Source organism: Diceros bicornis, chromosome 7, assembly GCF_020826845.1.
Source record: "Diceros bicornis minor isolate mBicDic1 chromosome 7, mDicBic1.mat.cur, whole genome shotgun sequence".
NCBI lineage: Eukaryota > Metazoa > Chordata > Mammalia > Perissodactyla > Rhinocerotidae > Diceros > Diceros bicornis.
In genome coordinates, this window is record NC_080746.1 from 67269741 (window position 1) to 67286101 (window position 16361).

A 16361-nucleotide genomic window follows, 5' to 3' on the forward strand; every position below is an offset into this window, starting at 1 on the left:
ATTAAAAAGTATTTATATTTTCTATTTTTGTGTATCTATTTTGTTTTTTTAAAGAAATTTGGCCATTTCATATAAATTTTCTAATTTATCGGCATTAAGTGATTCACAATATCTTATTTTTTTAAATCATTTCTTCCCTTCTATTTTTGTCAGGAAGGTGCTTAATTTGCTGTTCTTTTTCTAGTTTATTGAGATGAAAGCTTAGATCTCTTTATTATTTCTATTGTTTTAAACAGTCACCGTTATTTTATACTTACTCTCATACTTACTCTTGCCAGTGCCCTTCATACCTTCCTGCAGTTCAGTACTTCCATCTGGGATCATTTTTGTTTACCTTGAAAATTTTCTTTTAGTGTTTCTTATAATAAGATATGCTGGCAACAAATTCTCTCACCTTTTACATACTTAAAAACATTTTTTATTCTCTTTACTTTTGAAGGAAATTACCACTAGAGATAAAATTCCAAGTTGGCAGGTTTTTTGTTTTGTATTGTTTCCCACTTAGCATTTAATGATGTTATTCCATTGTCTTTTGGATTCCATTATTTCTGTTGATATGTCAAATGTTGCTCCTTTGGCGGCAATGTGTTGTTCCCCCCACCTCCCACTGATTCTTTTACAATTTTCTCTCTCTGGTCTAAAGAATTAGAGGACAGAATCAAAGCAACGACAGACACCAGAAAGTAGTGAGGGAATCCCTGAAAGGATACAGCCAGAGAAGGGACATCCTAAATTCTGCCCAGCTAAAGATAAATGAACTGACCTAAGATTTGAACTGCTGCCTAAGAGACTATTTGCAGTCTAATTGCCTTACTAAAACAGAAACATCAGCATTTTTTGGAGGAACATAGTTGAATCCAGACTTGGTACAACATAACATTTCCAATGTCCAGAATACAATTCAAAATTAACTCAACAGAAATAACAATCAATAGAGACAAACCCTAAGATGACCCAGATGTTGGAATTAGCAAACAAGGATTATAAAGCATTTATCATAACTATTATCAGTGATGTAAAGGAAAATATTCTTTGATGAATAAAGGAAGTCTCAGTAGCAAAATAAAAGTAATAAAAGAGAACCAAATGAAAATTTTAGGATAAAATATATCTGAAATTAAGCATTCACCAGACAGGTTTAACAGGAAAATGGAGAGAGAGGAAAGAGTAAACCTGAAGATAAATCAATAGAATGTATACAATTTAAAAAACAGATTGAAAAAAATAAGTACAGCCTCAGGGACCTATAGAACAATATCAAACGTTCTAATGTGAGTAATTAGAATCTCAGGAAAAAATAAGGACAAACTTTCCCAAACTTGCAAAAGACACAAATTTACCAATTCAAGAAGTTCAGCAAACCTGAAGCAGGATACATGTGAAGAACAGGCCTACCAATATCATTGTCACACTGCTGAAAACCAAAGATAAAGAGAAAATCTCGAAAACATTCAGAGAAAAGTGACACATTTCACATAGGGAAAGAACATTTCCACTTACGAATGACTTCTTATAAGAGAAACTGGAAGCCAGAAAGTAGTAGAATAACATCTTTAAAGTGTGGACCAAAAAAATCTGTCAAACCAGAATTCTGTAAACAGAGAGAATATTCTTCAAAAATTAAGACAAAATAAAGACATTTTTAGATAAAAGAAAACTGAGAGAATTTATCACCAGGAGACTTGCAATACAAGAAATGTAAACTAAGTTCATCAGGCAGATGGGAAATGATACCAGATGGAAACTTGTATTTTTAGGAAGGAAAGAAGAGCATCAGAAATGGTAAATATCTGGGTAAATATAAAAAATAATTTTTCCTCTTAATTTCTTGGAAATACATATGACTGTTTAAAGCACAAATTAAAACACTGTCTTGTGGGGTTTATAATTATGTAGATGTAATACATGTGACAATTGTAGCAATTAAAGGCAGGATAAGAGATGAATGGACCCAAACTAGTACATTTGGAATTGAAGCAATGTTTGTAATAACTCAACCAATGGGTTGGTCCTCCATAGGGAAAAGATATACACAGTAATCCTAACAGCTATAGTCCCCAAGGAGAGCTGAGCAAAAGCCAGGCTTGGGAGAGCAAGGAAATGACATGCAAGGATTCACTACTCTCTCCCTTCGACTATGGAAGTCTGGCTAAGGCTGTGGTGAAACCTAAGCCTTAACTTGAGGTTCTAGTAGGAGTAGAAGTAGGGGAAAAAGCCTTGTTGTTTGTTCATGGAAGCCTATGAATCCAAACTAGCAACTGGCATTGCAAACAGCATTAGACCAATGAACAGCAGGTCAAGATTCATGTTAGCACAATTATTTGTACCTGTATTAGTCAGCTGTTGCTGCAGTTATGCTACTGTGTTTGGAAGGTCCCCCAAGTCACCCCCAGGTTCCATGATTCCCTAGGAGGACTCACAGGACTCAGCATTTAGTTGTACTCATTGCTAGGATTTATTACAGTGAAAAGATGCAAAGCACAAGGAGCAAAGGGAAAATGCACCTGAGGTGAAGTCCAGTGGAAACTAGGCTCCAGCTTCTAAGGGTCCTCTCCCAGGAAGCTCACAGGCTGCACTTAACTACCCCAGCAACAAGTTGGGACAACACATATGGAATGTTGCCAAACAGAGAAACTCTTAGAGACTCAGCTGGTCATGTAGGCAGCCTCTGTCTAGCACCTACCAAAATCCCAGACTTCCAGAAGGAAAGCAGGTGTTCAGCATAAACCATATTGTTTGCACAAACAGTTTAGGCACAATGAATCATTCTTATCTGTTAATGGTAACAACTGTCCCCAAATCCAAGTTCCCAGAAGCTAGCAAAGGGCCAACCTTGCAAGCAGGCCTTTCCAAGGACAGCAGTTTAGGCCTGCTATGTTGACTCTTTTCTGTACAACTACCTAACAAACAACTACAAAAGTCTCAGTATCTTATAACAATAAACATGAATTTTTCTCAATTAGCTCTAGGGCTTGGCTGTGCTAGGCTAGACTTAAGGTTTTGTATTAGGTTCAGGTCTGCTCCACAAATCTTTATAATTCTGGGAACTGTGGTTCCCTGCAGACATGTTCTTCTCATGGCAGGTGGCAGAAATACAAGAGAGCAAGCTAAATCACACAAACACTTTTAAGGTCTCAGCTAACATTATACCTCTTAACAGACGTATATCTCTTAACATCAGCCAAAGTAAGTCATATAGCTAAGACCAACATTAATGGAATGAGAAAATATCCTTCATCTACTCCAGTAGGGAGAACTGCAAAGGGTGTGAATGTACAAATCCCTTACAGAGAGGGATTAAATAACCTGGAAAAATAATCCAATCTACCACAGTACCCTAGGGACCTCACCAAACTCAGAGGGCAGATGAGGCTGGCCACCTTACCACCTTTGAAAACGATATTTCTTAGTTTATTCATTAGTTTATTCCCACACCTATACCCAAAGGAGCCTTGAAGCAGGCAGGAAAAAACATGTAATTTTAATAATATTCTACACAAGTTCTTTAGCAATATAATAATAAAAGTAATAACAACTAACATTAATAGATGCTTACCATATGTCAAGAGTGTTAAACGCATGATTTAATTTAGTCGTTGGTTGATGCCATTAGTATTCCCATTTTATAGATGAGGAAACAGATGCTTAGAAACTTGCCCAAGGTCATAAAGTTTGTAAGTGGTGAAGCCATGATTTGAATCCAGGCAGCCTAGATCCAGAGCTTGTGCTTTTAACCATTATGATATTTTAAGTGCAGTACTTGGGCACATATGCCAGACTGCAATGTCTCAATATTGAAGTTGTGAAAATTAATAAAGGGAAACCTCATTTAAAATGGAGTCGAGAGACCAGAGGGGGGAGCTCTCACAAAGTACCACTCCAGGTCAACTACAGGAAAGACAGGCGATTACAGACCCCAACAGAGAGTCATCAACAGGAAGAATCATCAGTTACAGACCCCAATAGGAAGAAATGTACATTGCATCCCAAACAGAAATCAACTACCCCAGCAACTCAGCCAGTGAGAAACCATCACCACCCTGAACTCTTGCTTTTCTCCAACGGACTTTTGTCCAAACAACCCCTCCCAATTTCCTCCTTTTTCCCCATAAAATAACATTCCTCTCCTTTGATTGTTGGATTTGCCTATGGCTTTTGCCATTGCATGGAGGTCCTGAATTGGAATTCTTTAGTTTTTCCTGAATAAACTCATTTTGCTGGTAAAATAACTGGCTGTTTTATTTTTAAGGTTGACAGAGTACAAAAGTGTGCCAACATTGTGGAAGCACCACCAAGTTTGCACATGATTCACATGGGCTCAGAGAGCTAAGATTTAATTTGTCAAAAAAAGAAAATTTTTATCCTACTCAACTAAAATACCAAGAAAACCTGAATTTTTCTCATAGAAACATATCAACATACTGTAGTTCAACTGTTTAATTTCAATGTTATTTAAATTCAAACATTTCTTTCTTGTCTTTGAAGAACTGCTACATAAATACATTTTTTGATCAAAATAACTTTTCAAAGTTTCTAAGCCACCTTGCCTTTCTACTTTCTAGACTAGATAAAGTATCTGCTACATGTACCATCTCCTAAGATACTGTAAAGGCCATGTTTTCAGTCAAGAAAAATGATCACAAAAAAAATAATCACAAACATCTTCCATTTTCATTAAACAAGACTGTGTTCAATAAATAATTTAACAATAAGAAGTTTCTCCTTTACGAAGCAAGAATTTTGTAATGCAAGTATACTTCTATCACACCCAGAATGCTTCCCCTTATGGTTATGGAGAGGTGCATTTTAATTACATTCATTTCCCTTTGATTGTTTTCTGAACTTAATGAATAATGAAAGTATTGTACTACTCATCAGAAATCACGAAGGACCTAACGTTAAAAGGCATGCTTCTGCAATAAGCAATGGTCTGCCAAGCGTCTCATTTGAAGATGAGTAAATGTAGGAGTTACAGTCTTGGGTCTGACAGAGAAGATTAGGAACTCACTGTAGGGAACTTAGAGGGTTACTAATAACACACAACATTATCTAGATGTACTCAGCCTGTGAAACACAAGATACATATGAGAGAACATTTCTATCCTCAAAGAACATGATTACCTAAAATAGGCTAAAAATTGGAAACGAAAAGAAAAACAAAAAGGACATTGCCAAATGCCAATTATTTGAAAACAAGTTTGAAAAAGTGAAGTGTGATACCTTAGTGGAAACATGAAAAATGAGGAGATGCAGACTGTATTCTTCCACAACGTCCAGGGCATCTGGAACTAAGAAACGGTTACTCAGAGAAAGAGGAAGCTGCTTAGTTCCAGTGTTTTTGTTTTTGTTTTTAACAAATCCTCACCTTCTCTCCTAGTTTTCCAAGAGCTCTGCCACTTATCTAAGAAGTGTGATTACTCTGGCCTGTGAGAAATACAAACAGGAGCTCTAAATGGATTTATGAGCTTCTCCAAAAGAGAGAACAGTGATACAATGGGAAGCAGGAACTGCTGGCACATTTCCATTTAAATTAAAGCCAAATTTCAAATATTTTAATGGCAAAAGAATCATACACATTGCCTTAATTTAGGAGGTGTAAATTATTTATATTATCACATCAAATTGTCCATACAATCTAATTTTAACAAATAAATTCCCCCCCTGGGAAATATTCCAATATTCATAGAATAATTTTAATTAAAAATTCACTCTTAAGTTATATTAATTACTATATGAATCCTGTGTGGACTCAAGAGTAAATGGCTAACCCTATTTTCAGTTATCATTTTAGAACTTTATTCTCGCTATTTATTGTTAATGAAGATTCGAAAGAAAAGAAGTAATTTCTTAACATAAACTCAACTCCAACATAATTAACAAAGTCACGTATTTATTCATAAAAATCCATGAAAAAACGTAGTATGTTAAATGTATGAGAAATTTTTCTTTTAAGGGGTAACACTTTTCAGAAAAGTTCCCAAACAAGGTAAGGTTTTCCTTCCAAGATATCACAGCCAAAACGTAAGCATGGGCAAGTTCCTCAGAGGACATCCTGGGCTAACTCCCACCCATCCTGTAGGAATTCCTGCTACAGCATTTATAACAGGTAGCTTTCTGAGTCTGCTTGTATACTTCCAAGGATTGGGAGGTGGGGTTTACTATCCATGGTCCAGCCTGTTCTATTGCAGGTGAGCTCTGATTGTGGAAAAGTTCTTCCTATTGATGAGTAGAAATCCATCTTCTTAAAATTTCAACCCACTGGGTATAGTTCTAGCATCCATAAGCACCTCAAATTCTAATTATTCTTTCCCTAGTCAGAAGTAGCTGAAAACAGCACAGCAAGCCCCATCACTCTGTGACTTGCAGTCGGAGGGGGAGGAAAGTGGAGAGGTGTGACAGAGCAATGGAAAAGGAGATGGAAGACAAACATTTGGTTCACAAGGATATTTTATGTCAGATTCAGTGACAAATATAGATATAATCCAAGACTACAAAAGATAATATGTGTGTGCATGTATATGTAAGTATTTGTGTTTGTATATATGGGAGTATATATATATATAAACACAAATATAGATAGATGTATGTGTGTATATATGTGTAAGAGTGTGTGACTATACATATGTGTGGTGAATGTGTATGTGTGTATGTGAATGTATATGTTTGTGTGCATATGTATGTGTGTATATAAAATGCCAAGTCAGCTAACAGGAAAATCTTCAAACTATGTTCAATAAGGATATGCAAACATGAGTTTTTAGGATATTATATTTAACAAGAATATAAAACACACAGCTGCTAAGCACTGCAGGAGTTGTTAGACTAGAGAGGATGAAGGGAATTCAATAAACTGATGTTTATATTACGGTAAACATATATTTCAAAATATCTGGATCATTAAATGTTAAGCTTATTATCTAGACATTTGCTATCAAGTAGATGAAGTTCCCAACCAGTAAATCAGAATCAACCAGCAGATCACTCTACAAGGCCTCTTCCTGTACATTTCTGACAGGATTCTTACATGGAAGGGTGTGGCCAGCAATGCTGCACGTTCCTGGAGGTGGCTCAGGATTCACCCTCTCAGTCCCTCTCCACTCTCCTATCTCTGGCTTCAGAGAACAGAGAAGCAGCAGCTCTCACAAGAAGTCTGGGCTGCGCCAGGGTGAACGCAGCCCCGACTGGCAGGACTCCCAAGTATTAAAGAAGAGCTAAAACGCGTTCATTAGATTTCAAGACAAGAAAGAGCACAAACATACAGAAAAATTTTCCACGAACAGAAACAAAAGAAAAAAGGATTTGGGTAAATTGTCAGGATATCCAGTTAGTAGAACACAATCTAGAATTAATCAAAATGTGACTAAATTTTATTCACCAAAAAGAATAAAACTATATTCAGAGCTAATAAGGTAAAACGATAAACCTATATGAACAGTTTTAGTTATAAAATTGGAAACAAATAACTCGATAATGTAATAAGTCTTTTTCTAGGTAATATATAAACCCATTCCAAAATGTATAGCAAAAATTATTAATTTTGAGCCATGGGCCAAACCTGGCATACCACCTGTTTTTGTAAATAAAGGTTTGTTGGAACCCGGCCATGCTCGTTCATCTGTTATTCACGCCTATTTCCATGCTATAGCATCAGAGTTGAGACGCTGTGACAGAGACTACTATGGCCCACAAAGCCTAAAATATTTACTATCTCTTTCTTTACAGGAAAGATTTGCAGACCCCTGCCCTATACAATCACGGATCTTAAAATAAACACGTAGGCCGCCCTGGTAAACCACGATAGTCTCAAGGGAGGAAAGAACTTTACTTGCTTTATCACGCAGGTCCTTTGTTACAGACCAACAACAAAAAAGACAAAGTTGCAAAAAAACGTTCCAAGTGTTGTGAGGGTATTTTACAGTTTGCAGAAATGAAACAATTGGTCTTCCCACTTCTTTTGTTGGTTCTTCCTACCTGTTTTTCCTCCTCTTCCTCTGAAGTGCTATTGACATCAAGGACATTTCCACTGGGTCCGCTGGATTGGTAACTTTTCGATTTTTCTTGAATAGACCAGTTCTCTGTTGTGTTTTCCTCATCACTTCCTGGGTTATTTTTCCATTCTTTCATCATTTCTAACACATTCGTTGGTCTTACTGAGGAAAGCGTATTGCCCTAATATTAACAATGAATTTTTGGTGTTAATAACAGTTTAGAAAATTGAGAAGATTCTTACATCATTTAGTAATATAGTCTCCCAAATTCAGTAAGTTACATGGAAAAATCATAATGCTAAATAAATAGCAAAACTTCTGATGCCCTTTGGAGCATACTCCCTGCACTGACATGGCTCACACTTCTTGACTAATATCACTTACAACACGTCAAAGTTTAGGGGGGAAATACTCAGGTTTGAAAGAACAACACAACATGCTTATGTGAAGGACATTAGACAGGGTAATACCCTGGAATCAAGACCCCCTTATAGCGCTGTTGTTAGAAAACTAACAGGGAAGCTGAAGGAATGAAAGAACTTGCTCAAAGTCTAGTGGGTCTAGCCCTAAGGGCAAGCCTATATAACATCAAAATGTCTAGGTAAAAAATCTAAATTCAGTTGATTAGGCAAGTTCCATGTCCAAGAATACAGATGTTTGATTTGAAAGCCCATAGCTGACTGGAAGATTTAGATATAATGCGGTCATTTGATAATAACTGATTCAGTGGACTGTCTTTATCCCAGATATGACTATACCACACCAAAAGTGACCATTTTATATTAACTATATTTTTATCAAATATAATATTCCATTTAATGCCAAGAAACACATGAATGCTATCTCAAATTGCTCCTGCTAGACTAGGTATGCCTTAAATATTTTCACTCCTAACCCAGACTATTAGAGAAAGTTTGGACAAGAAGTTTGGATCACATTTAGATTAAAATGGGAAGTTCAGGTGTGGGCACAGCTATGGGGTGATTCTAAATTAATTTGGTATGTGGGTGGATTGACGCATTAAGCATCAGTGACACAGAATACTAAAAGACAGCCACTTTAAGGGCAGCCATCTGAGTACACTGCCGAGGATGTTTAGAATTTAATATATGAAATTCTATGTTAAAGACAGAGACAAACATTAAGTATGGCATAGTAATAACTAAATGAGGATCATTATGCAATTAATTCCCTATGGTACTTGTATTTCATCCTGTTTTAAGAAGGTCTATATTCTTACCACTTTCATAACAGCCTACTTTTGGTTGCACTCATGCATCCTCTACTCATTTACTCCCATAATGCCCTTACCATGCCTCTGCCAACCCACAGCCTAATTTCCTTCAAGGCTCAATTTGAGAGTCATCTCTGTCAAGGATCCTACAACTTCCAAAGATGTTGTCAATTTAAACTCAAATGAAGCACAGACAGAGGCTCAGAGACCGTAAAGAACTGAACTCATTTAAAATGGTAGATAGTCTCAGAGTTCTCATCTGAATGAGTTCTGATCTCCAGGGCTCTGTCAACAGCCCTCCTTGATCCCTATGATCCATTTAGACTCTATTACAATTTCTTGGCTTCATCCTGACCTTTAAACCTAATTTTCATGTAATCCCAGTGTCCAGCCTCCTGGAGTGCTAATACACACAACTTTGCCCCAAGTTGATTCTTTCATAGCAGACAGACAATCTGACATATCTACGTCTGTAATCCCAGTCCTCGGTTGCCCTTCCCCGATAAACTCTCCACAAAGCAACTCTTTGGATACTGTAGTAGTCACTCATGCTGCTCACTCAACCTTTCGTCTTTCTTTTAGGCACGTGGTAGAATTTTGATTCTCTACCTCTTTTGGGACATGACCATATGACTTGTTTTGGCCAGTGAAATGTGATTGGAAATGGTATGCATCACTTCTGGGTGGAAATTTTAAGAGATAACATGTAATTTATCATGTTCTCAATTTCTGCTTTAGTAACTACAGAAGCATAGAGATGGAGCCTCCTTCAGCCTGAGTCCCTGAGTGAGGACAAAGTAAAACAGAGCCTTCTTCCCTCCTCCCAGCCAATGTGTGATGGAAGGCATCAAGAGCACTGGGAGTCATTTGTTACCACAGCATAATTTAGCCTATCCCAATATAGATAGCAAATTAAACATTTACATTCTGTGAGTCACCTCCAAAAAGCCTTAAAAAGCGTGAGCCCACTGTACAACCAGCATATCCAACAAAATTGTAATTACTACAGAAATCATATACAATCAGTACCATGTGATAGCGCATTTAGGCAGTCCTTGCTTTGCACAGTCCTGAAATGCATGAATTTCAGTCATTGTGACTTAGTTAAATAACATCAATCTCCCAACAACACAGTTCAAATTTCAGTCACTATGGTATATTAACTATAATTGCATAAAGTTCAAACTTCACTGCTAGCTCTTCAGTCCACATCACCACATAAATTACAGATGTTCATCATGATCAGTGACTAATCATGTCACTTCTTTCATAGTCCGTTGGTGACTGGGCACTGTGCATCTGCTGTTCAGTTCGCACACAGACAGCAAAGTGTGCAGTTGTGTTGCCTCCTTGTCTCCAAAGGAATTTGTCAACAAAGATGAAAGTGCAACAAAGAAATTAAAAGTGATAATGCTGGAAGTGAAATCTGAGTCAAAGGCAAATGGAGTAATAGAAGAAATAACCACCATGAGAATGTTGGTATTGCCACTGTTTGAGAGAATCCAGATATGCAACCAAAGGAACTTAGTGAAGGCAAACTTACCAACATAAATGAGGAAAGTGGTTGTGACAGAAAGGATGAAGATGCCCCAGAGAAAGAGATGCCCACAAAAAACTTGACATTTAAAGAATTTTCTGAGCTATTTCATGACATGAAAGCACAAAGGATGAAATGTTGGAAGTTGATCCAAACTTAGAAAACAGTTTGACAATTCACCAAGGCACAAAAAAGATGCTCCCCTCTGTAATGTAAGTTATATGACAAGAAGAAGAAGAAGAAGGCAAGCACTGTTTTAACTAATCTTGGTAAGTTTTTTAAAAAAATATACGACGCTTTAATTCTCAATATTCTTAACGTTTTAAATTACAGTGCACTAAAAAATAGTTTTACTTTTGTTTCATTCCCTATATATTTATAACCAACAGTTAGAAAGTTTTTAATTTTTAACAAAAAATTTTAAAGGGCATGGAACAATCCTAGTGTTTCCTATTCATTATTAAGATCACTTTGCACAGTTTCAACCTGCATTGTTATTTTTAGTCCTGCACTACCGTGCAAAGCAAGGATTTCTTGTATTATCTTGAATCTGCATCTCTAGCAATCTTTAACATGCTCAGTTCACATATACATGCACCCAAGAGCTTGGTGACTGACACTCTACATGCCTAAAGTAGAGTGCCTTTGTACTCAAAGAAATGATCCTATTTCTCATTCCAAAGAGATTCTGGAGAACAGCAAAGGATCTAGAATAGGAGCATTATCCTCTCTAAAGCACTCTATCATTTGGAAATTTTTAACTCTTTGCTTCCTATATTCACCTGTGATACCAAACAGGGTACAAATGGTGCTATCCATTCCTGACTTTCCCTGTTGTCTGAAGTCCAGTCAATGACTTACCAGACTACCTCCTTCTTGCTTGCTAGCAGTTGGAGGAGGAATTGCATCAAATACGTGGAGTGACCAAGGAATAAGTGGCCCAGAGCTATGTGTCACGAGCCTTCTAGGTTAAAAGAAGAAATTACAAATGAACTAACCAACCAAACAAAAACAGGTGGAATTGTTAGGGCACTGCATGTCACCTCACCATCAGAATGCTAACCTCTGAACTCTCTTTACTGGCTGTATTCAGGGGGGTCAGACACTGAACTCATCAACTATGAAGCAGCAAATAGCAAGAAGGCAGCAGTTACAGGCTGATAAGCTGAGGCTATCACAAGCAGAAAACCAACCTTTTGGTTAATAAATTTCCACTTGTTTACCTAACAGATAGTTAAGACTATTTTATTTTGAAAAACTGGAAAAATGAACACTCATGGAAGAGAAGCATTGGTCAAATACTAAGATTTGAATTTAATACCTTAGTAGACAGGCCCCACAAACAGAGACCCAAACATAAGTCCTCATTCACAAAATTTGCCTTTTCAAGGACAGTGCCTATCAACATTTTGTACACAATAAGTATTTAATAAGTATTTTTTCAATGAATGAATGAATGACATGTATGAGCTGGGGTGAGATGATATGAAACATTAAATTGGCAAAGCTAAAGGAAACATCCTGGGTCTTTAGCTTATAGTTATCATTTTCAACTTGTTGTAAGTAGCTAGAACTCCATTTTGTAATATTCTTAGGAATAAAATTTTTTCAATAGAAAAATGGAATAGTCACTTTATAAAAACATATAAAAGGATGTTAACTTCACAAAATTAATAAAACCCAAATCAAAACAATGAGATGCCAATTTTCACCTAACAGATGGACATAAAATTAAGTTTCATAATACTCTGCGTAGGTAAGGGTGTGCAGAAATAGGCTCTCTCATTTACTTGCTTTTTAGGGGAGGGGAAATTAGCAATAACCTATCAAAATGTGTAATGCACATTCTCTCTGACCACTAATTCCACTGTTAAGAATTTATCCTATAGATATTCAGACATAGTATGCAAACATATATTTACAAGAACATCCATTGCACCACTGTATAATAGGAAAGATCTAAAACAATTTAAATGTTCCATATTCATAGGGAATTATTTACAAAACAATAGTGTATCCATAGTTTGGGATATAATGCTGCTTTTTTAAAAATACTGAAATCTTCCCAAGATATAGTAAATAAAAAGGAATAGTTTACATAATATGAACCCATTTGTGTAAAGTATATACATAAAAATGTATAGAATGTTTTTGAAAGAATACATTAGACTTAACAATGGTTATCTTTAGTAACAGGGAATGAGGGAACGGAGGGAGAAAGTTATTTTTCCTGTTTTGTTTACCATTTAAATCATTTACCATGGGTAATCTTAACTATTACATTTATGTGACTAATAATTATTATAAATCACAGTAGAAGAAGATATAGTGCAAGTTGCAGAGATCCACAAAGGACTGACAGCACTCCATAAAATCACAAAATGTGCCCTAATGGGTCTCAGTAGGTCCAAGGCAGCAGCACATCAAGGTAATAACAATCGCTAAAGTAAGCAACTGTGGGCCACTTTAAAATTTTTCCTAACAAAGTCATCTTAGTGATTTTTTTCCATAAGTATAGCAACTATGCGAGTAGACAGGATTGGTATTTATAGTCCTATTCTTGAGGAGGAAACAGCCTGGGAAATTTAGTAATTTATCCTTATTCCAGAAGTGCATTTCCAATTGCCTGCTAAAATTTCCAGGTAGAGGTGTTGCTGAGCCTTCAATACTGTATTGTATATTTGAAAGTTGCTAAAAGAGTAGATCTCAAAAGTTCCCATCACAAGAAAAAAAAATTATAACTATGTGAGGTGATGGGTGTATTAACTAACCTTACTGTGTAATCATTTTGCAATATATACATATATCAAATCATTATGTTGTACCACCTTAAATTTATACAATGTTATATGTCAATTATATGTCAGTAAAGCTGGAAAAATAAAAACAAACTCAATATATTGCAAACCAACATTCTTCAAACTGGGGTATGCACACACCTGGCTGTACATGACTTTCTAAGAGATGTGTGGGCAGGGATGGTTTGCAGGGAATTAATTTCAAGACCCTCAATTTCCAATGATCTATTCTTTTTCAAAAGTCATCTGCTTGAGCAAAGATTTGCAGTCAGTCTTTCCATGTTCTTTTTAAGTCAGGGTCTTCCAATGCTTGTTATTGTACATATATTTATTTGTGCATGTGTGAAAAAAAGCTCATATCTAGAATATATAGTGAACTTCTACAAATCAACAAGATATAAAACCAATAGAAAAACAGGGAAAAGACTTGAACAGGCATTTCACAAAAGAAGATATCCAAAAGGCCAATAAGCATAAATAAAGTAAAGGTGACCAATTTCATCTGTCATTAGGGAAATGCAGATTAAAACTGAACGAGATACCATTACATATCTACCAGAGTATCTAAATTAAAAATATTGACAATAACAAGCATTGGAGAGGATAGAGAGCAAAACTAGAATGCTCAATTGCTGGTGAGTGATACAACCACTTTGGAAAAAGGAACAAAGGAACTTTCTGGTAGCTGGTGGAAATGTTCTGTATTTTGTTCTGGGTGGCGGTTGCACAAATGTATACATATACAAAAATTCATCAGGCTATACACTTAAAATATGTTTAGTTTATAGTGAATAAATTATATCTTAAAACTGTAATTAAAAAACATATTTCATAGCTTTGAAGATATTATTACATGTAGCTTAACCGTTTTCACTGCTGTATAATATCCCACTGTCAGACTATACCACAATTTATTCATTCTCCAGTCAAAGGGCATTTGGGTTGATTCTGGGTTTTTGTTCCTATATACACGTCTATAAACATTATTGTATATGTCTCCTGGTATACATGTGCAAGAGTTTCTCTTGGGTATATTCTTAGGAGTGAAATTTCTTGGTCGTAGAGTATGTGAGTGGTTAATTTTACAATAATGTCAGACCCCTTTTCCAAAGTACTTGTACCAATTAATACTATCACCAGCAATGATTAAGAGATACTCTTTATCCACATCTTTTCCAACACCTGGTACTGTCAGACTTCTTAATTTTGGTTTATCTCACTGAGGTCTTGATTTGTATTTCCCTGATCACTAATGAGACTGAACATCTTGTCACATGTTCATTAGCCAAATGTGGGTCCTTTTTTGTGAAATGCCTGGTCCTGTCTTTTGCTCATTTTCTACTAGAATGTTTGTCCTCTGTATTGCTTTGTAAGAGTTGTCTAAATTTCATGATATTAATCCTTTGTTGGTTATCTGGGTTACAAAAGCCTTCTCCCAGTTTATAACCTATCAACTTTCCCTAAGGTGTTTTATGAACAGAAGTTCTGAAGAGTAATATAAATCAAGTTTATCTATCATTTCTTTTATGTTAGTGCCTTTGGTATCTTGCTTATAAAATCCTTTCCTACACATTTCAAAGTCCAAAAGATGTTCACCTACATTTTCCACTAGAAGTTTCAAAGTTTTAGTTTTTACTATTTAAGTTCTTGATTCATTTGGAGTTGATTTTTGTCTATGGTGTGAGATAGGAAACCATTTTTATTTTTTCCATATGGATAACCATTTATTCCAACTCTATTTATTGAATAGTCTTCTCCTTTTCCCACTGATCTGCCATACGACCAATGGCATAAAAGTTCCAGATACGCATGGATATGTTTCTGCATCCTCTATTTTATTCTATTGGTCAATTTGCTCATTAATGCACCATTACCACACTGTGCTTATTAATATAGTTTCATAAGTCTTACTATCTGGTAGAGCAAAACATTCAGAAACGTCTCGGCTATTTTTGACCCTTTAGGCTTCCATATAAATTTTAGGGTCAGAAAAGCTTGTGAAATTTTGATTGGATTTGCATTGAATATGTACATTAATATGGGGAAATTAATTCTTATGATGTTAAGTCTCCTGACCTATGATTATGGTATTTCTTTACATTTATTTAAGTCATCTTCAACATTTTCCAATAAAATTTCATAACTTTCCCCAAAGAGGTCTTACACATCTTATGTTGGATTTATTCCTAGATATTCTATATTCTTGGATACTATTTTACATCTTCATTTTTATTACATTTTCTATTGTTGGTTGCTAGCAAATAGAACTGCAATTGACTTTTGTATATCAATCTCTTTTTTTCCAGATTTATTGAGATATAACTGGGTAAGTGTAAGGTGTACATGTTGATTTACTACCACTTGTATATTAATGTATATCAATCTTAAATCCAGCTACCTTTTTCAGCTCTCCTATTACTTCAATTTGTCCAACAATTTGTATATTACTGTAAATAATAAAATTTTTATTTCTGCTTTCCAGTTCTCATGCCTTTAATTTCTTTTCCTTGTCTTAAGTTGACTAAGATCAACAATGTTGGAAAAAAATATTGAAAGCTGACTTCCTTGACTAGCTCTTTATTTTAAAGGAAATGCTTCTCACATTTCCTATTTAGAATGATATTTGCTATAATATTTTATCAGGTTAAGGAAGTTTCCTTCTATTCCTTATTAAATTATGAATGTATATTGAGTCTTACTACAAGTGTTTCCTTTGAAATGATCATATGCTCTTTCTCCTTTAATATATTAATATGGGAATTTACATTTATAGATTTTTTTCTGAAATTAAACCATCATTGTAT

The 16361-nt window shown here is 35.5% G+C and overlaps 1 protein-coding gene across 5 annotated transcripts in view; it reads right to left on the bottom strand.

The window, feature by feature from the left end:
- The window catches only part of STK33 (serine/threonine kinase 33), a 131431-nt gene that overhangs the window by 8784 nt on the left and 106286 nt on the right, over positions 1 to 16361 (bottom strand). For all 5 annotated transcript variants that reach the window (XM_058545922.1, XM_058545924.1, XM_058545923.1 and 2 more), the window contains one exon: positions 7972 to 8169. In XM_058545922.1, the coding sequence (XP_058401905.1) occupies positions 7972 to 8169 (198 nt within the window). The remainder of the gene's footprint in view (positions 1 to 7971; positions 8170 to 16361) is intronic.